Source organism: Heterodontus francisci, chromosome 13, assembly GCF_036365525.1.
Source record: "Heterodontus francisci isolate sHetFra1 chromosome 13, sHetFra1.hap1, whole genome shotgun sequence".
NCBI lineage: Eukaryota > Metazoa > Chordata > Chondrichthyes > Heterodontiformes > Heterodontidae > Heterodontus > Heterodontus francisci.
The window spans coordinates 65,492,426-65,517,727 of record NC_090383.1 but is presented as its reverse complement, the minus strand read 5'-3'; the positions used below and the strand labels follow the sequence as shown (position 1 = coordinate 65,517,727).

The 25,302-nt window shown below is 43.1% G+C and overlaps 1 protein-coding gene across 1 annotated transcript in view; it reads left to right on the top strand.

The window, feature by feature from the left end:
- LOC137376798 (echinoderm microtubule-associated protein-like 6) overlaps positions 1–23,667 on the top strand; it is a 741,885-nt gene extending 718,218 nt beyond the window's left edge. Inside the window, exons 42-45 of the mRNA XM_068045814.1 lie at positions 3,074–3,177; positions 14,548–14,701; positions 16,479–16,579; positions 22,384–23,667. Of these exons, the coding sequence (XP_067901915.1) occupies positions 3,074–3,177; positions 14,548–14,701; positions 16,479–16,579; positions 22,384–22,408 (384 nt within the window). The 3' untranslated portion in view covers positions 22,409–23,667. The remainder of the gene's footprint in view (positions 1–3,073; positions 3,178–14,547; positions 14,702–16,478; positions 16,580–22,383) is intronic.
- Positions 23,668–25,302: the final 1,635 nt, after the last annotated feature.

The window sequence follows — 25,302 nt, the reverse complement described above, 5'->3', positions numbered from 1 at the left end:
CGTAAATGTGTTGGTTGCCTCCTCCTCCTCTTCATTGTCCTCCTTCTCCTGCTCCTCAGCTGCTCGCTTTATTCCTAGTGGCAAGGACTGTGTCCTCATGTTGGCCAGGTTATGCAGAACACAGCAAATCATGATGTATACACTCTCCCGTGAGTACTGCAAGTCTCCTCCAGAGTGGTTCTAGCAGTGGAACCATTGCTTGAGCATCCCAGTGGTTGGCTCTATGATATTTCATGTAGCAACATGGCTCTTATAATGTCATGAGCCAGGTGTTAAGCAGATAGCACGTCACCCAGCAGCCACTGTCTGATTTGATGTGGTGGCTCAAATACTGACAGAACAGCAGACCTGCACAGAATAAAGGTATCGTGACTGCTGCCAGGATAGTGGGCATTCACGTGCATGATGTGCTGAGCATGGTTGCACAGCATCTGCATATTAAGGGAACAGAACCCTTTGCAGTTGCAGTATATCTCAGCATTTAGATGCAGTGCCCGCAAAGCCACCTGCGTTAAGTCATGGTCCATGGGAAAGGCCACATCCTGGCAAAGCCATGTTCACACTCCGCTTGCTTCTCTCTGGTCAGAGAGAACACAATGAACTCCCATCTCCTGGCATAAAAAATGTCGGTCACCTCTCTTATGCAGCACTGAATGGCAAACTGTGAGATGTTACAGATGCCACCTGCTCCAGCCTGGAAGGATCTGACGCAAGGAACTTCAAGGTCACAGTCACCTTCAAAGCCACTGGCAGCGCCATCCTTGCCCTGCTCTGAAATTGTATGTCTACCTGGAAGAGGTGGCAGATTTCCGTGAGCACCTCCTTCGTAAAACAGTCAATGCACTTGCTGCTCCTGGCTTAGTGTGAGGTTAAGGAAATGCTCTCAGAAGACCCTGGGTAGATAAGGCCTCCTGCTGAGAGCCTTCCAGCCCCTCCTTGTGCGAACATGTCCTCTTCTGTGCTGCCTCTGCTCCATCTCTTTCTCATGCTGCAGGCCAAGGGCAATGGCAGCTACAGTACCCATGATGGGAGCAAGTAGTCTGACCAGAACCCTTCAAATTAAAACCAAGGTCTTCTCCACATCCAGCACCACTCCCTGTCAACTTCACCAACTTTAAACAACTTTGGAAACTACTAAGCAGTTCTACACACTTAGACAAAGCCAGTAGAAACCAATCAGCAACTAATCTGAGAGTGGTTGATCCCTTTAAAGAGTGCTGATGGAGGATCCAATCTGTTGCTGAACACTTCAGCTGTGTGTGTTTAAGAGAGGACATTAGCTGGAGCAGCAAGGTCAAAAATGGCAGCGCTGGTGTCAAATCAATGTTACACGCTGACTGACATCACAATCTGCCTAGTTCTGACGCCCATGCTACTCACCTTCCCAAAATGACAGGCCATACCAGAAGTCCGATCATGTGGCGCAGACACCATTTTTGAACCAAAGCGGCACCTGTAGTACCAAAACTACAGGCAACACAGAGCCAAAGTTTGTGGCCATTTACTTGGTGTTTTTTATTTCAGTCAATACTATAGAAACATCACAGAAGTAGTTTTTATTTAAACATTACTTATCCTTAAATCTTTCTATTCGTTTGTGCTCTCCCTTTGATTTATAAATTATGTCATTCAACTCACAAAACAAGAAGCCAAATATTTTATTCAGGGCTTGGTGATGTTGAGATACCCAACTAAGGTAAATGCAATAACATTTGCAAACTGGGAAAATGTCTCATGATCAAGTGCTATGTGATCAAATGTCACAGATCAAATCTCCAGGAATACATCAAACCAGAGTTGGCAACCCTACACAAAGCAGCATTAAGATAAATATCCCCAAAAGTTCATAGGGCAGAAGTACGAGAATGCACCTACTGGTGACCTCCAATACTGATTCTGCCAAATATGTGGGGTTACCCTATTTGCATAATCTGGGCAAGCACCCATATGCTTGCGGTACATCTCACGTGCTGCCAAAGGGGAAAGGCTGCAAATACAACAGTGGGTACTGAAAAATACCCACAACATTTCTTAAATCTTTGAGGATCCGGCCCACAATGCAGGCCTAGACCTGAGGTGGTTGGTTTAACTTCTGCCAGACAAAAGGTCAGTACACCTGCTCTTGCTTTGCCTACTGGCTCACTGGTAACAAACTTTGGCAACTGCTTCAAGAAGTCAGCCTTTAATATAGGATTGCACTGCCAGTGGCAATGTAGGTGACCATACTCCTTTCAAGCTAGCACAGGCAATGTCAACATTATCAACCAATTTTCTGTGTGTAGGTGCATCAAACAGGTGACTGATGCTTTAGTCAGCAGGCTAATGCCTCTATTTCTTTTTGAATAGAACAGAAAAAGCTACAAGATAGGGTTGCCCAATCTTACCAGGTCGCTGTTTTTCTGAAAATACTGTGGGTGATTGCCATATAATTATTCAAGTCCCTAACCATGATGCAATGGTCATAAACAAAAAGGGTTTCTACTCCATCAGTATGGCTCCAAGTTTTCTTCCTGGCCAGTAGGAAAGCCACAATGGTTTATGATACATTTATGTCTCATTGAACTTCCATTACAACTACTTTTTATTGTCAAGCCATTGGCTTTACACTTTCACAGAAAAAAAAACAAATGCAGTCCTAAAACAAATGAAACCCTGTTTGCTCTCAGTTGCATTCTCGTGAAAGCAAAATAAAAGATTTGTTTTTAGAAAATCTTTACTGCCCTCCCCAATTCATATTTGTCTAAATACTCTACTTAATGTCATATTTTCTCCCTCTTTCCACACAAAGTACTTCTGAGCCTATTTCCATCTGTACTCTATGTATCTTACTAAAGTACTGCTGCTCCTTCCTAATTGAACTCTCATGGTGCACAAATGATGCACAGAACACTGTTGGATGTCATGGCTATCCAAGATTCACTCTGAAATCAGTTCACTCAAGTGGATAGCAGTGCAGAGCAGAAACGTCACTCACTGTTGATCAATCAAATTTTCAATCAATCAAAAGTGTCTCTTAATTTTGTGTTTGAAATATAGAAATATGTGGTTTCAGTCAATATTTTTCTCTATGCAGGTATCTACAGGTGTCTACAAGCGTCAAGTACACGAGGTTCCATCAGGCAAGCAAGTAACTGACCAGGTGTTGATTGAGAAGATTACATGGGCTACATGGACAAGGTTGGTGAAAGTTATGCAGAAAATTTATATGGGTTTTCCAATGTAACAATTTATTTCTCATCTTTGTATTTAAATCCTTCAATGGCCTCAATCTTCTCTATCTTTGTAATCAGTTCCAACTTGACAGGCCCCAACCCCCCAAACTCTCCTGTACTCTTCCCCGATCTCTTGTGCATCCCATCTCCATCATGCCATCATTAGCGGCCATGTGCCCAACCACCTAGGCCTAACAATCTGGAATTACCTCAATAAACCTTTCTGCCTCTTGTCATGGAACTGTTTTTTTTTTCTCCTCTGTTTAAAACAGTGTGCCTTTAAGACTCTGATAAAAACAGTGTACCTTTAAGACAGAGAGAGAAGTTTTAGATTCCTGAGAACAGTGTGCCACAGCTGCATCTGTTCCCTAGGCCACAGCAGGAGAGAGACGTCACATGGTGTACTGTAACTTTTAACTGTGTGTAAAAACCAACTAAAACCAGTTTGAACTAAGACACCAGCGAAGCATGCTACCTTGAAGGAAGAGAATTCTCTCAGCAGAAATTCTACAGTGAGCCACAGGCTGTGTTAATTACTAAGGAGATAAAAAACCCTTTGAAGAGAACATTTGTATTTCTGGAGATAGCAAAATTCCTTTTCTTTACTTCCAATCTAAGAAGTCTTTGCTTCAAGATTGACTCTCTCTTGACTGATTGTGTTTTCTGGAATTCGCAGTAAGGTTTCGACTGAAAGACTACCAATTTTGAAATCCAAGTATCGACCCATCGTTATACTCCGTGTTGAAAGAACTGTGTGATGCCTGTTGTAACCCAAGTGCTTTGAACACCTATAAAGTAGAGTTTATCAAATCCGCCTAGAGACTTTGAGTGGAGTCTGATTATTTCTACAGTAGGATACCTCACCCATCAGGAACGTAACTCACAAAGACTTACAACCCAGTCATTTATTTATTCTTAAGAAACAGCTAATTTTTAAAAACATTATTTTTAAAACCGGTTAACCATTAATTTTTGAATATATGTGTGTGAATGGGGGAGTTAGAATAAATAAGGTTAGAAGGTTTTTAGACATAAATTTATCTTAATAGTGTTTAAGATTTAGTTTATTAAATAGTTAATTTGCTGTTGTCTAAAGATACCTGGTTTGGTCTATTTTATTCTGGGGGTTAATGAAGTGTTTAATTTGGCTAATTTCTGGTAGGTGGGAAAACTTTAATAATATGCTGCAACCTATGGAGTATTGGGACTGAATTGACAGTGCATTACTCCCGCCTCGGTCGTAACACTCTATACCTTCCTCTCCTCCTTTTAGATTCCTCTTAAAACCAAGTTTGACCAAGTTTTTGGTGATTCCTTCCCTTTTCATTTTTGTCTTAACATTCAATTCTCCTTAGCCTGCCTGAAGTGCCTTAGGACATTTCCTACATTAAAGATGTTATATAAATGCAAGTTGTTGTTTGTTAACAAGCATTTAAACCCAGATATTTGTGGAGCATTCCAATAATTTAATGAGTGACTCAGGCCCCACAATAGTGATTGTGGATGAATTCCATTCCTGGCTGCCATTGAATTTGAACCACCTGAATGGTCTGTTTTGTTTGTGTGGAATTATGTCTTATGTCTTGTGTCTTATATAAGCCACTTAACCCCACACAAGCTACTAGTTAAGTCATCATTCTTCACTTACCTTTCCAATTGAAAGAGGATTTATCAGTATAAGAATCTAAATTAGTTGGAGAAATTAGTTAATATTTTGATTGTGAGCTTTCAGCTGTATCAAATTCCAGGATTGTTAATAACCAATTTTCCACAGAAAGGATTTGGGAAAAGAGTTACTTTCAAATATTAGATTTTTAAAGCAAGTTAATAAAGGCATTGAAACAATAAGCAGTTAAAATGCTAATGGTTGGAAATAACTTTTAATGTTATTTCCTCAGCCTTTAAATAATAAGCAATTTATTAGCCTATATCAACAGTTGGTACGTAGCTCATAATCATCGCATTGGGAAGTTTCTGGGCTAGAAATTGGATAGCCCCTTTTTTTGGGCATGGAGATGATGGTTCACAAGCTGCCCATGCCCATGCATATCAAGTTGAGAAACACACAAATTTGATGTACCTAGCTCATCTGCATGATTGTAGTGTTGGTTCGCGCAACTCTTGAGCTCCTGTTAGCACTCCAAGCTGTCTACAACCTCTGCACTCAGCAGGGGGGTGGGCAGCAGGAGAGCCTCAAAGACCACCCGCAGAACAGAGAGGGAGGAGGTGACCAGGAAGGTCAACTCCCAGAATCTAGACTCGAGGGCCTGACAGCAGTGCCAAAAGAATTCTAATGACCTCATGCAGGTGGTCAGTGTCAGTGAATGCATCTTCACATGACATCTGCTACCCAGCACCACACCAGCCTCTTATGCTGCTGAATGCACCACACCCCCATCCAGGGATAGGCACCAACATGTTGCACAACGGACAAGTGACAAAAGTATTGCCTCAGCCATGGACATGGGAGCAATTAATCTATATATAAAGTGTATAGCCAACCTAATGCCATCAAAACACAGTCCAATTTAAAACACTATTTTCCCTATTTAATGAGATACCTGACATTGTTTTTGCTTGCACAAGTAGTCAAAGTCTGCCTGCACACTTGATGCAGCGATGAAGAGAATTCGGATAGATGTCCATCTGTCAGAGGTGATTGTGATCTCTCTCTCTTCCCCTTTGTCCATCCCCCTCTCCCCTCTCAGTGTCCATCCCCCTCGCCTCCCCTCCACTTTCTGTGTCCATCCCCCTCTTCCCCTCTCTGTGTCCATCCCCTTCTCCCACCTCCTCTCTGTGTCCATCCCCCTCTCTGTGCATCTGCCTCTCCCCTTTTTGTGTCTATCCTCCTCTCCCCCTTTTCTCCTCTCTGTGTCCATCCCCCTCTTCCCCTCTCTGTGTCCACCCCCCTCTTCCCCTCTCTGTGTCCATCCCCTTCTCTCCCCCATGTGTCCATCCCTCTTCTCCCCTCTCTGTGTATATCCCTTTCTACCCCCCCCCCGCCCCGTATTTGTGTCCATCCCCCTCTACGTTCTGTGTGTCCATCCCCTTCTCGCCCCTTGTGTTGATGCCCATCTATCCCCCTCCTCCCCCGTGGCCATTTCCCTCTCCCCCTCTTTCCCCCTCTTTCCCCCTCTGTGTCCATCCACCTCTCCCCCCACTCTGCTCCCTGGGCTGGTGCTTGTTTAAAAGGCTGCCTGACTCTCAGCGTGTTCCCTCCACGTCACGCCTCCTGCTATGTGCTGGCCCGTTTTCTGGTCTCCCCTTGGCCTCTCTTTCCCTTTCCCCTGCAGCTGCCATTCCCGCTCACTCCCTGAACCTCGCGAAAATAGCATGGGTGGCCACTGCCAGTGCGTTTGTGCCGCGAACTGTCAATCAGCACTCATCCCATCTGGGCAGACCCCTGTCAGTCACAAACACTGACTAATTACATACAGGTGCCTGCCATCGATCAGACCCAGGTCCTGCCTACCCTCTCTGCCTGACTTTCAGGAGAGCCATCAATTAAAGCCGAGCCACAGTCAGAGGATTGGTGGGGTGGATTGAAACCACGCACTTCAAAATTTTTTACCACAGACACTGGTGTCCGTGTACAGACACGTTGCCAACCCCTGTCTCCATCACTCACCCAACAGCACTCCCAGGCACTCAGGACTCACGTTAAGGTACATTACCTCACTCTCACACACCTACCAATGCTGCCAGCCTCACAACCACCTCCCACAGCCTCTGCATACTTACTGCTTTTCAGCTATGACAGGCACATCACCAAAACAGAGCTACACAACCCACTTACATTCTGCTCTCTCTGATAGATCAAGGTGGCATGCAATAGAAGGGAGCAGAACCAGTGGGTGACAAAGACGCCTGCATCTCTTGAGTCCTGCAGAGGAGACAGTTATCTGCTTCATGACAGTGCACGTGGCATCTGATGTTGCAGAGGACATTGAGGATAATGGCATGTTCCTGTCTTATGTCCCTTCTCAATTTCCAGCATACCCTCATTCTGCTATCTAGCATGTTGAGAAAGCTGCTGCTGATGTGATCATGGACCTCTTGCTTTGCACCCGATGTCCCTTTCTCCCACATCACCTTCCCCTTCTGAGTTCTTGCTTTCAGGCACCCAAGAACTGTTGCCTACCCAACCACAGTAGCCGCAGGAGGAGGAAAGAAAGTAATAGCACGGGACTAACAAAAAGGCCCTGTCACTTGATCTGACACTTGCAGCCACTAGCTCAGATACTGCATGTACTTTGGAGGATAGCATTGAGTTGGGATCATGTGGTGTGACATCTGGGCTTGAGTGGCCTGCAGCCAGGTCAGGGATAAAGAATGGTTCGTTTGCCAGCTCATTGGAGGGCGATATGGCAGACAAGTACTGATGCAAAGGACTCTGATGAGGACATCCTTGGGGCAGCATACAGGACAGCACTGATGTGCGCACACACCAAGATGCTGGATGCATTGGCTGGCTTTCCAGACAGCGTCCTGTTACTGTAAAAGTGCATGGAGGAGTCCTGCTCCAACTTGGTAGAGGGCATCGCGCAAAGCTTGCCTATCCGCAGTGTCTGCTCCATCTTCCTGTTGTCCTGCAAACCTAGAGGCACTGCAACTACTGCCCCCCCTCATACCTGTTGCAGTCCTTATGTGGACAGGTCACCTACTCCTCTGGCCCCGGCTATGAGGATGTGGCAATGCTCTCTGGCAAATCCAAGAACTCACCAAAACACCTCAAGAACTCTCTAAAATACTTTCACTTTGCAATGGAAAACATTCCATGAAATTACCTTATGTGCAATTTGGTTGCCTGGACCTTTAAATAATAGTGCAGGGTCCATCTCACAGTTTCATGCTTGTTTGCAGAGTGAGCAACAAAGAGGCTGCTATGACCAAATTTGGAATTCTAGCATCATATCAGCCAGTAGGGCTGTGTGATGTAAGGACAGTGTAGGTTCAAGGTCTTCCGCTGCATACAGGGGACGCCTCTGCGTTCCCCCTTATCCAGCAACATCATACAATCCACCTAGGAAGTGGCCGTCAGCAAGGGGCAGGCGGGTAGAATAGTGCAAGTCCTCCGGAGCACTGGTACAAGTGGCACTACACGAGGCAATTTCATGCCCTCTGTTCATTTTTAGCTGTGATCAGAGGAGATAGAAACGCAGAGACACAAGCAGCCAGTCAAGGTCAGTAAAGACTTTGAAGTCAGTCAGGTTTAAAAAGGAAAGCTGACAGGGCAAGCTTGGATAAGCACAGAAGAAGAATGCAGGAGGTTACTTGGTGAAACTTTCAACCTTGCTAAGTGCATAAAATAGGTAGTAACAGGAAAGAAAACCAGACATAGTATATAACAAATGAATGATCCACTGTTGTCCCTGTTAAAGTTGAAAATGGTACCTATTTGTCAAGTAAGACAACCTACTGAATTGGGGAAGTATGATGTGATTATTATTTTGCATTATTACATGAAGACAATTTCTATTGATTGAACTGATTTTGATCATAACTTTTTTCTACGTACCTTCACTTGCTGTGAAATAAAACAGCTTAATGATTTGTACCTGGCTTCCTCTTATGAAGTATTTCAGTCTGTCTTCAAAGAGATTGAGGGAACACACATGCAAAAGACAATAAAATGAAGTTCATATTACAAGGTTCATTTTACACCCCTAGGTTACACTATTGTACGGTTAAATATTTGGCAGTCTGGGCACATCCCGAAATGTGAGATGTTCAGGTCACTTATGGAAGTGACTAACACTACTGTACCTCAGAGAATATAAATTTGTAACAATCAACATTTTAGCTGCATTTACAGATGACAAAATCATTAGCTGCCTAAGTAGTTAATATTTGCGCTCTTCATCTCTGTCTGTTGTTCTCTTCTTCCTTCTTTGATTTGGTCAGTCAATGAAAGTGTTTCTCCTGCCTGGTCATACTTATTCTCATGAATCGTCTTATCAAAACCATTCACAATGGTGACTGGCTTGCTCTGTTTTCACAGCATTTTCTACTTTAATTTAAGATTCCCAGTATTTGTCATTTTTCTTTTTATGTAGGCCAATTTTTGAGCTCACACACTGTGACACTGAAAAAATCTAATATTACAGAAATAATTTTTTACTGTTATATTAACCCTTTAATTAAAAAGTAAACACTAATATTTTAGGTTAATTAAAAGAATTGGACCTAGATTTTGTCGAAGTCGGGTATGTTGTGTGCTCCGTTTGTTAGATTTTTTCCTTCAGCTTTTAGCTTGAAAAACTTTTGTACTGCAAGTTACTGAAAACGTGAGTTGATGAAGGCGCAGTGAGGACAGCGGGACATCTGTGACCATGGTGAACGATGGGACTAACAGTTTATCTTTTTAACCAATAAGATTTAAGGATAGAGAAAGAAACAGGAATGATGGAGGAGTAAATAGGGTCAATTAGAGTCAAATTTGTGTCACACTCATGTAAGGAGCAATAATGAGCTATAAAAATGAACTGATGAATTAACCTCCCAGAATGGGCACACTTTTGCTACAAGAGAAAATGGAGTCAGAGGTCAGGTGATCTCTCCTGATTGCTGGAGACTGAACCCATCAAAATGCCTCCAGGAGAGGGTCGCCATGCACCTCGACGCCAGGAGGGCCCGGCCCAATATTGCCGGCGGTGGCGAGGCCTTGTGACGGCCTCCCGCCATTCGGCAATGGAACTCCATTTACATATTCAAATAAATTAAAATGAATTCATTAATTATACTTATGCCTTCGCCTTCCGTCCTGGTGCGATGATCCTACTGCCGGCCGGCACACCCGCATCTTCGATCCCTGTCCAGGGAAACGAGGCAGAACACTTGTGGGGAGTGGGGAGGAGGTAGGTTTCTCAGTGCGGGAGGTGGAGAAAGGGGTCAAAGTAACATCATTGGTGTAGGGATGGTGAGAAGGGTTTTAGGGTAAGGTTTATGCACTTTGTGGGGGGGGGGCGGAAGGTCAGGTGGACAAGGTAAGTGTTCTGGGGGAGCGAGAAGGCAAGTAATCAATTTAATTGTTATTGGGGGTGGGAGAGGGACAAAATAAATGTATTTAATTTTTTTATTCACTTTTTCTTTGCATATTTAAATTTAACAGTAAGGCTCAAAGCCCTTTAAAAATGGCGTCAGCGCCTGTGCAAAGGCAGCTGACGCCATTGCGGGGGTGGGGGGAGGGGGTCGCCTGCCCCAGCTATTTAAATGAGCCACCGCACGTAGGACTACCATTGTGTTTGTCTACTTCGGCGGAGGGAATATAAAATTCAACCCATAGAGTCCCCAGGCTCAAACTCAGGATAATAGCTGTGACCAAACACCACTTTATCAAGAGGAGTAGCATTCAAACAACATTGTCTAACAATGGCCATAGATTCAGAGACATCGTATGAAAGCACCAGGAGAGAGCAATTTTGGTCACCTGACAGAAACCAAGCCTGCTAAGGTTTTATTTAAAAAAAAAGACTTTTCTGTGCAGAATGCCAGAGCAGATTCAGAAAGACAGCAGCCGGGAGGCTGAGAGAGATCTATTCCAGCCAAGAAGACAACCTTGCTGAATACCATCTTTAAACGCTACCTAGAGGCAGAGACTAAAAGGTGACTTTTGAAAACTCCCCATCGGAGAAATTGAAACAGGATCTTCGCCATCGGACTGTAGCTGAGATTTAACCAAAGAAGTCAGCAGCAAAGCATCCGTCCACCTGAAGCTCTCCAAAACCTGACTCCAGTGAACCAGGAGAAAAGCAAGAACAGGCCTGTACTGTTTACATTTTTCTTCCAGGAAAACAAATAAGGTTTCACTATGAACTCTTTTTAAAAAAAAAAAACACCAGACCTAAATGCATGCTATCTTTTAATCTCTATCTTTTCTCAAGTGTGTGCATGTGTGTGCGTGTGGGGTGAAGTTGCAAGTTATTGAGTTTCTGTTTAATAAATTTATCCTTAAACCCGTGAGAAAACCTATCATTTGTCTATTTTTTGACCATTAAAACACTCAAGGGTTAAAACACAATTCTAATAAAAAAAAACACTGGCCGGAACTTTACATTGGGCAGAAGGCCCCGCTGACTGGCTAAAATGTCGGGAGCGAGCCCGCCTTTGCCGGGCCTGGGGAGCCATGGCAGGATTTTATGCCCTCCAAGGCCCTTAATTGGCCTTGGGTGGGACTTCCTCCCCTCTGAGGTAGGAAGTCCACCTCCAAGAACTGCCAGCCAATCAGCGGGCCGGCTGCTCTCTGTACAAGCAACGCCACCAGGAGCTGTGGCCACTGCTGGGACTGCACCCAGCTTAATTAGCAAGAGGGACGCCAGCCCCGGCCTTGCCGGGGACAATCGGCTGGACCCCAGCGAGGCAAGAGAGGTCGGTTGGGGGGGGTGCGGGGGCGGGGGGAAGGGGGGGGTGTTGTGTAGTGGGGGTGGGTTGGACTGTGGGCAGGGATCCTCCGTGGGGCACAGCATGCCCAATCAGGACGGCCTCCCTCAGCCCACAAGGAGACCCCCAGGTTTTACTTAGTGGCCTCCTGGGGGACCTGAGCCGTGGTGGTGGGAGTAGGCCCTTAAGTAGCAGTTGATTGGCCAGGGGCGAGCGGGCCGTTTTTACTGCTGCCACCCCTCGTAAAATTGCAGTGGGTGTGGGAAGGCGTTGGGAATGGACCTTCTACCTCCCACTTAATTTTACAACCCCCCCCCCGACTACTAGTTTGCTCCTGAGGGGGTGCGCAAAATTGCAGCCACTGTTTGTAGTCAGTTGAGAGGTGAAAAGGGAAACCGCCCTTATCATTTCCTACCAGTCCATCACATTAGAGAGAGAGAAATAAAGAGAGGAAAAGATTGGATTAAGGGAGAGAAAAGTAAGAAAAAAAATTAAAATTTTAAAAATTAAAAGTTAGCATATTTAAATCCTCCAGGAACAGTTTACTACCTACAGAAATGAGACACAATACTTTCAATTGTTCTCTTTCTGAGCTGGGGTGCTTGAGTGGCATTGCAGGAGAATAACTCTCTTCACTGAAAGGGTCCTTACATTGTCAAGCACCAAACAAACTTTCTGTGGTAAGTTTAATTTGTTCTTCTTTGGCCTCCTTATCTCGAGAGACAATGGGTAAGCGCCTGGAGGTGGTCAGTGGTGTGTGGAGCAGCACCTGGAGTGGCTATAAAGGCCAATTCTAGAGTGACAGGCTCTTGCACAGGTGCTGCAGAAAAATGTGTTTGTCGGGACTGTTACACAGTTGGCTCTCGCCTTGCGCTTTTGCCTTTTTTCCTGCCAATTGCTAAGTCTCTTCGACTCGCCACACTTTAGCCCGCCTTTATGACTGCCCGTTCTAACAGCGCAAATACAGCAATATCTTGAAACTCCCAGAAAGGTTGATGGCATGCTCCCATTTTCACAAGGCTAATGGTGGAGCAACAGAATGTTCCAGCAATTTGTGGTGATTCACACCCATGGAATATCTCTTCTTCACCACAAATTTCTTGTTTATTTGCGCACTAATAGCATTAAACTCACCATTAGTTTGCTAGCATTTTCTGGGCGTTTATTTCGACTATTTTTTGGCTTCTGCTTTCGCCATTCTCTTTTGTATTTTTATTATTTAAAATTTATTTTTATCTAATATAACCTATCACTTTCTTAAGAAGAATGTCTAAACACTTTATTTGCTTGGAGGAGATGGGAAAAACATTCAAAAAAATTGGTCCTCTTAATTGTTTGAAGAGTAGCTGCAGAGACCCATCACTTGGCCAGTTGAGGCCTAAACTGAAAACACTGAAATATTTCATTACAGACATGAGCAACTCAATCTCTGACATGGTTTTTCATTACCGAATAGAATGGTGTTAATGCTGGATGAATTTTCATCCATTATATCAGTAGCATAATTTATACCAAGTGAAATAACTGAACCATGGAGCAGTGCAGATTTAAATTCAGAAATGCAAAACATTTAAATAAATATCTCTAAAGTAATACCAGTGTTAGGAGTTTTTTTTTTGTGATATGTGTCTTAGTTGCACATTGGACTAGAATTTACTTTTCCTGTTCGAGGAGGAACATGACTTTCACCAGCTATCCTAACTGCACTGTGACTTACCAACTTTCGTGGGTCAAGGGTTATTACTTATGCATGATGTGATCCTCATTATAAAGAAGATACCCTATAAGAGGGGGAAATATAGGTGATGCTGCAGCGGACACCAAAAAGAAATGGAACTGTGACATTCTCTGGACTTCAGTAAGGATTAGCCAAGTTTAGTATAGGATATCAGGCGAAGTCCTTTTATTCTGTCTTAGTTTCACTTTCACTTTGCTAGCATGTGTGTTCTACAGCGGCCTCTAGGGTATACAATGTACAATGCAATTGCAGTTTCAAACACTGTAACACTACAGGGACAGCAAACCATTCACAGGGTTGGATCTTCTTGTCCTCCCGACAGTGGGTTCTGTGGCCGGGGGAGCTGGAGAATTGGAGTGGCAGCAGCTGCCACGGAACCCGATGCTGGGATTGCCCGGCCCGATCTTCCTGGGGCTGGTAAGCTCCGTGGTGGCACCTCCGCTGCTCTGTGGTGGCACCTCCGCTGCTCTGTGACGGGACCCTTGTTTAAATATTTTAAATACCTTTCTGCATATATTTCAGTGTCATCCGCCGTGATCTTCCCATCAGTTCCTGATATTGAGCTCGACGTGTGGCACTCACATTCCCATCCACAAGGAGCTGGTGCCACCAAAGAGGGGAAGGGGTCAACTCTGCATTCTGTATATAGATGGTGGGGGGGAGGGGTCAACTCTGCATTCTTTGTATAGATGGGGGCAGGAAGGGTTCAACTCTGCATTATTTTATGGATGAGGGGGACAGGGGCAACTCTGCATTTTGTTTGCAGGGCTGGCAGCCTTTTAAAAATGGCGCCAGCACCTGCTCCCGCATCAGGTGACACCTTTCACTTAGTCGCTGATGCCGCCACGCTACGTGATTAGGAAGGGGCAGCCGTCATCAGTATGTTAAGTGGCCCCCACACACATCGCGGTGGCGTGGTCCCGTGCGAGGTGGCTGCCATTTTCTGCACCCGCTGCCACTCCCAGTGGCAGGACAAGAAGATACGGCCACAGTTTATTTTAAGTTTAAAAGGACTCTAAAAACCATGGGATTTTTTAAAAAGAGGTTAAGAGCAACCTTAGGAGAAGAAGGGGTATAACAGAAGGAAATCCAGCCTATTGCGTGAATGTGCAGGAGAAGCAAATATTGATGTTTATGGAGACTATGTAATAATATAAACACACTGTAGAACTGTTAAAATTATTAACATTTTCTAATATGCATTTTTACTCTCAATAGCATTTTGGGCGATGAGGTCCTTGGAATTTGGCCACGGAATGCTGATAAAGCAGATGTCAACTGTGCTTGTGTATCTCATGCTGGGTTAAACTTAGTGACTGGAGATGACTTTGGTTTGGTGAAGCTTTTTGATTTTCCTTGCACTGAAAAATATGTAAGTGAAATTTTTATACTTAAGTTAAAATATCAGTGATAAGTTATTTATACAACTCTCTTTATCTTTCATTTTTGTTATAAATTTCATATATTACCAGATACATGATTACAGCATAACTATAGGAGTCACAAAAGATCTGAGAAAATGTTTAGAGCCTGAACTCCTAGACCTGCGGTGGGGTGGTAGGAGCAGTGGAACCAGTTTGGCTGGGCCAGAATTTGAGATAAAGGGCTGGATTTTAAGAAGCCCTCAATGTCATGATCCATGGTGAGTGGTACCTGAAGATGGCTCCGGATGAGGCCCGCAACAGACCTCGATGGCAGGGCTCGGCCTGATCCTCCCGCCGGCGTTGAGGCTCCGTGGCGGTCCTCCTGCCGCTGGCTGACGGGACCACAATTAACATATTCAAATCAATAAAATGAATATATTTAAATACACTTACCTGAGATCTTGAGGGCCTGCTGCGATCTTCGGCATGGCGGCCGGCGCTCTGGCACCTTCAGATGCCCATCTGGAGAAACAAGGCGTGATACTGGTGGGGATCGGGGAGGAGTTAAGTTTATCAGTGCAGGGGTGGGTGGGGAGACGGGGTCAAATATACGTCATGGGTGTAGGGGATAGTGGTAAGGGTTGAATCTTAAACTTTGTGCAGTTTTGGGGGGTAGGTCATATGTAAGAGGTAAGTGTTTTGGGGGAACAGGGCAAATGTTTATTGTAATTGTTACTGGGGGGTGGGAAAGGGACATAAGAAATATATTTATTTAATTTTGGGGGGATATTTCTTTAAAAATTTAAATATGCCGGCAGGGCTTTAAAAATGGTGCCAGCGCCTGCGTATAGGCAGCTGATGCCATTGCTGGGGACGGACAGCCCATCCCCTCCACCAGATTGCGGGGGTGGGGGAGTAGCTGGCCGCCCCAGCTATTTAAATGAGCCGCCACACTTGAGATTGCGGCGAATCTTTGGCCTGCTGCCTGTGCGGGCAGGCCGTGAATTTATGAGCTCACTGCCGAGATCAGCGTCGGGTTCTTAAAATCCAGCCCAAAGACTCAGTTCGTCTGATCCTTTTCTCCTATGTTGCCAAAATCCATCGCAATTCGGGGTGCATGCTTCTTGTGCCTGCTTCCCCCATACCCATGAGGTAGAGAGTTCCAATTTTGCACTGCCTTTTAAAAAGTAAAAAAGTGCTTATTGATTTCACTCCGAAATGGCCAAGATCAACTGTTTAGATTTTGCCCCATGTTCTGGAATCCCCCATATGAGGGAATAGTTTATTGTATCTACCCTATCAAATTCTTTTGTCACTTCAAAGAACACAATCAGATTACCCCTTAACCTTCTAACCTTAGTGGAATATAAACCAAGTTTTTGCAAGGGACATGATGGGATCTTACTTTCCACCACAAATTTAAAAGCTCTGCTTCCGTTGCAGAGAATTCAATTGCCATTAAGGATGTGGCAACCTTGAATTCTTAAAAATGTTTTTGATCTATAGCCATTTTCAGCAAGAACAGCTGGCCCCATGGTGCAAGGTGCCACTACAAAGTTCCTGTTCTGCCCCCTCTGCTGACACCACTAATGCCACCAACCTGACCTTGACGGAGTGAGTAACGCAGCAGACGGGCAGCTGGAAATCCCACCCCACTGCATCTGAAGGTGGAGCACGGCCCCAGGAATTTTAGATTTGATTGAAAATTTATATTTTCGTTGTTGCTGTAGTTTTGAACTATCAATTAGTAATCTTGCATTTTTTCTTTTGTTTGTTTTTCATTAGGCCAAACACAAGCGTTATTTTGGCCACTCTGCACATGTGACCAATGTACGCTTTTCACATGATGACAAGTATGTTATCAGTGCTGGTGGGGATGACTGCAGGTAAGATGCTTCTTTGTGGCTGCAGAGAATGTGATGAACCTGAAACACTGTCGATCTTTGATTATATTCAATGGCGCGCCAGTGGTTTTAATAATAATTTTACAATAAGTTCCAGTGTCGATCTTATACTTAAACATCACTTCAGCTTTTCTGAATAATTGAAGATAATAGTGAAACTTTTTTGGGGCTGTCTGAAGCTGCCAATCCATACATGGTAGTGGAAACCGCCAGCTTGTCGTATGAATCCTTAATTTTGCATCACAGAAGCAAAAGTCATGAATAGCTTCCTAAGTCTACTTTTACTGATACCAAAAAATATAAAAATAATTTAAAAGCAGTTAGAGAGGCAACTATATTTGGAGAACCATGCCAGCTTATTCCACAAACAGGGAAGGAACTGATAACTAAAGAGTGGTGAAGTCAGTTCAGTTATGAAGGTCTTATAGCAAAATAATTTTTTTTTAAATTTTATTTTATTTCATCATTCATTTTTCTTACCATGTGCCTGCCCACTGTTCTTTTCATGTTTGTGCTTTGGGCCAGGGCTGTTCATTTTTCTGTCCATTAACACCCTCTCTGCACTAACGCTTTGTCTTTCAACACACCGTTTGCCTTTGCTCTATGACCTTCTGGTCAGTTATTCTCTGTGACCCTCTGTCCTATCAACACCTTGTCTTTTGTTATTTCTTTCCCCACCCCCACTTTATTTGCTTAAAACCTTTCTAACATTTCCAACCTTTGCCAATTCTGATGACCTGACCAACACTGACCTGAAACGTTAACTCTGCTTCTCTCTCCACAGATGCTGCCAGACCTGCTGAGTATTTCCAGCATTTCTTGTTTTTATTTCAGATTTCCAGCATCTGCAGTATTTTGTTTTTATTTTTCTTTTATTCAGATAGGACAAATTCAGAGCAGGGAACAGGAGGCAGAAAATTAGCGAGTGACTCTGAAAGACAGAAAAAGCAGTGTGCAGCACAGGAATTTGGCAGTGTTAAAAGATATTTATTTAAATGCAAGGAGTATAGCAAATAAAGCCAATGAGCTGAGGGCACAGATAGACACATGGCAGCATGGCTTAAAGAGGGGCAAACATGGCAGCTCATCATCCCTGGATATCGGGTTTTCAGGCAGGATCGAGAAGGGGATAAAAAAGGAGGGAGTGTAGCATTATTGGGTAAAGAATCAGTTACAGCTATGAGGAGGAATGATATGCTAAATGAATCATCAAATGAGGCCATATGGGTTGAGCACAGAAATAAAAAAGGGGCAGCCACACTACTAGGAGTATACTTTAGACCCCCAAATAGTGAGAGGGAAATAGAAGTACAAATATGTAGGCAAATTTCTGAGTGCAAAAACAATAGGGCAATAATAGTTGGGAATTTCAACTACCCTAATATCAACTGGGATACTAACAGTGTGAAGGGCACAGAGGGCACAAAATTCTTGAACTACATTCAAGAGAACCTTTTTAGCCAGCATGTAACAAGTGCAACGAGAGGGGTAACAGTTCTAGATTTAATCTTAGGAAATGAAGCTGGGCAAGTGGATGAAGTAGCAATGGGTGACCATTTGGAGATAGTGACCATAATATGGTTAGATTTAGCATTATTATGGAAAAGGACAAAGATAGGAGTAAAAGTTCGAAATTGGGAGAAGGCAACTTTTACGAAGCTGAGAGGTGATCTGGTGAAAGTGGACTGGATACAGCGACTTGAAGGAAAATCAGTGGCAAACCAGTAGGAGGCATTCAAAAGTGAGATTCTATGGGCACAGTGTAGACATGTCCCTACAAAGAAATAGAGTGGTACTGCCAAATCTAGAGCCTCCTGGTTATCTAGAAGAATGCAGGGTAAGATAAAGCAGAAAAAGAAAGCTTATGACAGTCACAAAAAACTTAATACTTTAGAAAGCCTAGAGGAGTATAGATAAAAAAGGGAATTAAGAAAGCAAAGAGAGGACGTGAAAAAATATTGGCAGGTAAAATCAAGGAAAACCCAAAGATGTTTTATCAGTACATTAAGAGCAAGAGGATAACTAAGGAAAGGGTAAGGCCTATCAGAGATGTACAAGGTAACATGCGTGGATGCAGAAGATGTGGGCGGGGTTCTTAATGAGTACTTTATCTCTGTCTTCACAAAAGAGAAGGATGATGCAGACATTGTAGTTAAAAAGGAGTCATGTGAAATATTAGATATGATATGCATAATGAAAGAGGAAGTATTAGAAAGTCTGACATCCTTGAAAGTGGAGAAATCACCAGGGCTGGATGGATTGTATCCCAGGCTGTTAAAGGAAGCCAGGGAGGAAATAGCAGATGCAGGCACGGTACCAGAAGATTGGAGGTCAATGAACATTGTACCATTGTTTAAAAAGGGTGCTGGGGTAGGCCAAATAATTATAGGTTGGTCAGTCTGACCTCAGGGGTGGGCAAATTATCAGAATCAATTTTGAGAGATAGAATAAACTGTCACTTAGAAAGGCACGGATTTATCAGGGATAGTCAGCATGGATTTATTAAGAGAAGGTCGTGTCTTACTAACTTAATTGAATTTTTTGAGGAAGTAACAAGGAGGATTGATAAGGGTAGTGCAGTGGATATTGTCTACATGGATTTTAGTAAGGCATTTGATAAGGTCCTACATGGCAGACTGGTCAGAAAAGTAAAAGCCTTTGGGATACAGGGGAATGTGGCAAGTTGAATCCAAAATTGGTTCATTGACAGGAAACAAAGGGTCATGGTCAACAGATGTTTTTGCAAATGGAAAGCGGTTTCCAGTGCTGTTCCACAGGGCTCAGTGTTGGGTCCCTTGCTGTTTGTGGTATATATTAATAATTTGGATTTAAATGTGGGAGGCATGTTTGGGAAATTTGCAGATGACACAAAAATTGGCCATGTAGTTGATAATGAAGAGGGTAGCTGTAGACTCCAGAATGATATCAATGGTTTGGTTGAGTGGGCGGGAAGGTGGCAATGGGAATTCAATCTGGAGAAGTGTGAGGTAATGGATTTGGGGAGGGCAAACAAAGCAAGGGAATAGACAATAAACAGGAGGATATTGAGAGGGGTAGAGTAAATGATAGACTTTGGAGTGCATGTCCTCAGGTCCCTGAAGATGGCAGGACAAGGAGATAAAGTGGTGACGAAGGCATATGGAATGCTTTCCTTTATTGGCTGAGGTATAGAATACAAAAGCAGGGATGTAATGCTGGAACTGTATAAAACGCTGGTTAGGACACAGCTGGAGTAATGCGTACAGTTCTGGTCACCACATTATAGGAAGGTCATAATTACTCTGGTGAGAGTACAAAGGAGATTTACAAAAATGTTGCCAGGGCTTGAAAATTGCAACTATGAGGAAAGGCTAGGGTTGTTTTCCTTAGAACAGAGGAGGCTTAATTGAGGTGTACAAAATTATGAGGGGCCGAGATAGAGGAGACAGGGAGGACCTATTCCCCTAGCGGAGAGGTCAATTACCAGGGGACACAGATGTAAGGTGATTGGTAGAAGGATTAGAGGGGACATGAAGAAAAACGTTTTCACCCAGAGGGTGGTGGGTGTCTGGAATTCACTGCCCAGATCAGTGATGGAGGCAGAAACCCTCAACTCATTCAAAAGGTACCTGGACCTGCACCTGAAATGTTGTAACCTGCAAGGATATGGACCAGGTGCTGGAAGGAGGGATTAGGTTAGGTGGCTAGTTTTTTCAGCCGGCGCAGACACATTGGGCTGAATTGCCTCTTTCTGTGCAATAACTTTTCTATGGTTCTATGGGATGTGGGCATCACTGGCTAGGACAACATTTATTGCTCATCCCTAATTGCCCTTGAGAAGGTGCTGGTGAGCTGCCTTCTTGAACTGCTACAGTCTTTGGGATTTAGGTGCACCAACAGTGCTGTTAGGGAGTTCCAGGATTTTGAGCCAGTGACAGTGAAGCTATGGTGATATAGTTCCAAGTTAGGATGGTGTGTGGCTTGGAGGGGAACTTGCAGGTGGTGGTGTTCCCATGCATCTGCTGCCCTTGTCCTTCTAGGTGGTAGACGTCGTTGGTTTGGAAGGAGCTTTGGTGAGTTGCTGCAGTGCATCTTGTAGATGGTACACACTACTGCCACTGTGCATTGGTGGTGGAGGGAGTGAATGGTGAAGGTGGTGGATGATGTGCCAATCAAATGGGCTGCTTTGTCCTGGATGGCGTCATGCTTCTTGAATGTTGTTCGAGCTGCACCTATTCAGGTAAGTGGCACGTATTCCATCACACTCCTGACTTCTGCCTTGTAGATGGTGGACAGGCATTGGGGAGTCAGGAGGTGAGTTTCTCACCACAGAATTCCCATTCTCTGACCGGTATTTATGTGGCTGGTCAAGTTCAGATTCTGGTCAATGGTAACCCCCCAGGATGTTGAGAGTGGGGGTTTCAGCAATGAAAATGCCATTGAACATCAACAAGAGATGGTTAGATTCTCTTTTGTTTGAGATAGTCATTACTTGTCACTTATCAGTCCAAGCTTGGATGTTGTCCAGGACTTGCTGCATCAGGACACTGGCTGTTTCAGTATCTGAGGAGTCGCGAATGGTGAACATTGTGCAATCATCAGCGAGCCTCCCCATTTTTGAAGTTATGATGGAGGGAAGGTCATTAATGAAGCAGCTGAAGATGGTTGGGTCTAGGACACTACCCTGAGGAACTCCTGCAGTGATGTCCTGGGATTGAGATGATTGACCTCCAACAAACACAACCATCTTCCATTGTGCTAGGTATGACTCCAACCAGCAGGGAGATTTCCCCGATTCCCATTGACTCCAGTTTTGCTAGGGCTCCGTGATGCCAATTAATTGCAACTTAAGGGCCTTCTCCCACCATGGCTGGTATATTGTCAGCTGTGAAGGTTGCCTAGCAATACCAGGCTGCCACCTTGTGGGCTACACCCCTCTCCTCCCCCCCGCAAGAGGAGGCAGGCTTCCCCCTGACTTTTAAGCTGGCAGGCGGGGCCTCCGTCTCGACTAAAATTCCAGCCTAACTGACATTTCCTGGTTCAGATCTGCTCTGCACAGTAGCAGTTCTTCAATCTGATTGTTTAAGAAGATATGCAATTCCTTGCCCTGTTTGCAGAGGTCCCAGATACCCTGTATTAGGCATTGCACTTTTTGGCTAGTTGACTGACAGAAACTTCCAGTGCAAATGCCCATAGAAAGTCTGTGGCCAAGTGCAGGTGTAATGAAAATCTGGCCCATACAGAATCCCTTGTCCATAAAAATAAACCAGGAGGCTCAACAGTTATCTGTGCTTGTGATTCTCCATACATCAGGGCTTTAAGTTGGCTCACATCTTTCAATTTGAGAGATAATGGCAAACATGGATAGTAGTAATTTTGACTCATGTACTATAAGGATCTTCACCATTTAATCTATGATGCACTGGTTTATTTGCTTGAACAAGGGATCTCTGAAGCGCAGGAATGGTAATCATCTGCTCTTCCAGATATTATAAGATAGGAAAAATTCTGTGTGTGACATGAAGGAAACAGTTTTAATATTTCATATTAATGTGTCATAAAATGTAGTTTATTTGATAAAGCTTGATACATTTTCTGTGGTTCTTAAATTTAATTTTACTTCCCTAGAATTTGTTTTGAAAGTAATATTCAATAGGAAAATAGCTTTCAAAATATTGTTCGTACTTTAGTGATGAAGACATCTAGTAAATTTTTGCTGAATATTTCCATTAAGCTTAAACAGGATAGCATTTTCAACATAAACTCCTGAAAAATGAATTAATACTAGCATTCTTGTTTGTTTCCAGTATATTTGTGTGGCGATGTCTTTGAAGGAAGAAATAAACATTTTCCAATGACCTTCCATTTAAAAAATGGAATCCTAAATGCCTCAATAACAACTTGGCTGCTATGAAACAAAAGTGCTTAAAGGTGCATATATTAAAAAGAATTGTGTGTGTTTGTGTAAGATATCAACTTAAGTGTCCACAATACATATATTGTGATTGTGAAGCTCAAGATGTGAATGTTGCTGAGGATGCTGAAAATAAGGACAAAATGCAGCTTGCATTAGGACAAAAAATGATGCAAATAGTCATTTTTTGACTTTTTAAATGAAATAGTTTGATTGAGGTTAACCAGAGTCAAGAATCACTTGGATAAGAAATTACCTCCTTAGCAGGTATTTATATACATATTGCAACAAATGCATGTCCAGTGAACCAAAAGCACTAGTGCATTGTGGAGGTGATTATCACGGAGTAATTCTGAAACAGGGTTGTTGCCAGCGTAATGCAATATCACTCTGCAACAAGAGAAATGCTGCAGAATTTAGTTTGTTTACATGTACATTTTTATTCAGGATAGAATATACTAAATATTTTTCTTAGTACAGAGGCTTTTAAAGATTTACACAATTCTTGAAGGTGGAACAGGCTTAATCTGTTTCATAGAATCAACAGTACTGATTCATATGTAGTTATTAATTGCTGCTAAATAAACTGTAAGTCATTGCATTTCATTTTGTAGGTCTGTTTAGGAGGAAAGGATCAAAATTATAGACATAGAGCCGTAGTGTATTTGATGTGTTCCATGGAACTCTTTTCATCATTGATTCTGTCTGAATTCGGAGCAGTTGAACTGAAATAAGTTCCAACAATTTTGGTATAATTCTTAACTAGGATTGCAGCAAGGAACACTGTTTTGGCAGGGAAGGGAGAATTAACGAACAATCAGATTTTAGGTTGGATTTCCCTTTTTGCAGCGGGAGAATGGTGGAGCCTGTCTCTCCTACCACACTGTAACCCAAACCCATTTTCCCGGTCCAGGTTAACTTAGCATGCAAGACAGGCACCTGGTAAGCTCCCACTACTAAGGAGTCTTCTGTTGCTAACATGTGAAAATCTGGCATTGTTGCAGCAAAACCCAAGGGATGGGAGACCAGAAGAAAGGGGCAATAGAACAGCAAGGATGACAAATTTTATAGAATTCTTAAGTTCTTACTGAGGCCTTCAGCAGGTAGGAGATTAGGCTGAAAAGGAGGGGCAGTAAGTCACTCTTGAGTCCTCTCCATTTACAGAATTTGAGACCATTACCACTAATACCCTGAACCTACTGCTCTCCTTCACTGGGCAGTCCCAAGGAGTGGGAGCAATAGGGGCAGATAGGAATGAAATGGGCTGGTAAGGCAGACCCCAACTCTTGTCGACATTTACATGCAACAGGTGATGAAGAGGTAGTCTGCAGTGGTGCCAGCAGGATCAGGTGGAGGGAATTAAGGCTGCATATAAATGCAAGTTGCTGATTTGGAGTTCAGTACAGCACGAGAGTAGTAGGCCTCGTCTCCCAATTTTCATCTGTTTTCTGCAGCTATGCTGCCTGATTTCAGGCAAGACCATGGAGGAATGTCAAGTCCTACATCCCTTTCCCATATGTCAAACTGCACTCTTCTATATTACTGGCTATTATGTATTTTGTTGTAAAGTCCAGAATGCTTTTCAGAGAGGATGATCAACAACTTGAACAGTGCCAAGAAGAGCGGTTAAAGCCAGGTTGCTGGATTCATTTAAGAACTTGCTAGGTGCTGAATTGAGAAGACAGTTGGGTTGTTATTCTGGAAGGATAAGATCAAAGACCTTCTTTAGCCAACCTACCTTGTGATGATTTAATTGAGTCGATCTGCACTTATAGAAAGAATGCCCTCCATGTGTAGATATAATTTCAAAAGGCACAACATTATGGTGGTGGCTATTTTAATGGATTGAAAAGAAAACTAAAGCAAAATTGGGATGTGGAACCATGGCAGATGAGAGAAAAGATCATGGATTTTGAGTCTTAATTTAATGTCTAGGCTCAGGTAGCCTTTCTGCACTGTGCCAAAAATAAGCCTTTATCTTTCAAAATCCTAATACACACTCTGAGGAGTACCCACTAATGCTAAATATTTTGAAGCAGTGAAATGATTTTACACAATCTCAGTAGAAAGTACCATAAACCTAAAATTATGTGTTCCAAATCTTGTTTCAGTTCTGTACATTAATGGGTTCCTCTAACTACACTGAAGTAGTACATCTCAGATACCACAGTTGTTGCTCCTATGCAGTCAAATTCTTTTATGCCATAGCTTCACTTGGATGATACTTATATTTCATCACTGACAAATCATGGTCATCTGACTTGTGAAGTCCTTTGCACAAGTGCCTTTGTACAGTTCTACATACAATAACGAGTTAGTTTTTACAATATAAATATTGACCACACATGGTGCTATCAATTTTAGAAAGTTTGAAATAAAACTAGGGCTATGTCTAATTTTGAGTTTGGATTTTAAACAATCATTAATGTATGAAAGCATGTCCAACTGCAGTAGATTTTTGTTATTGTAGTTTAACTGTTCTGTTTCCATATTATGAGAATAAATTCCCTAAATGTAAGATAACTGCTACTCCTTTTATTTGAATTCTGTGAAATACTTTGCATTTGACAGTTGGGCAGTGAATGTGAGTTATGAGTTGTTTTACATTTCCAAATGAATAGCAAATACTTACTACACATATGTGCAGTATTTAAACTGCTAGTACTGGAAATAAATATGCAAAAAGTCTCTTCTGGGGCATGACTCTATAATTATAAGGCAATTTGGTGGCATTAGAATATGTATATAAAATGGTCCATGAGTTATGGCAAGTCAGACCCCAGTTTTCCTCATTATAGCCAGCATAATCTCA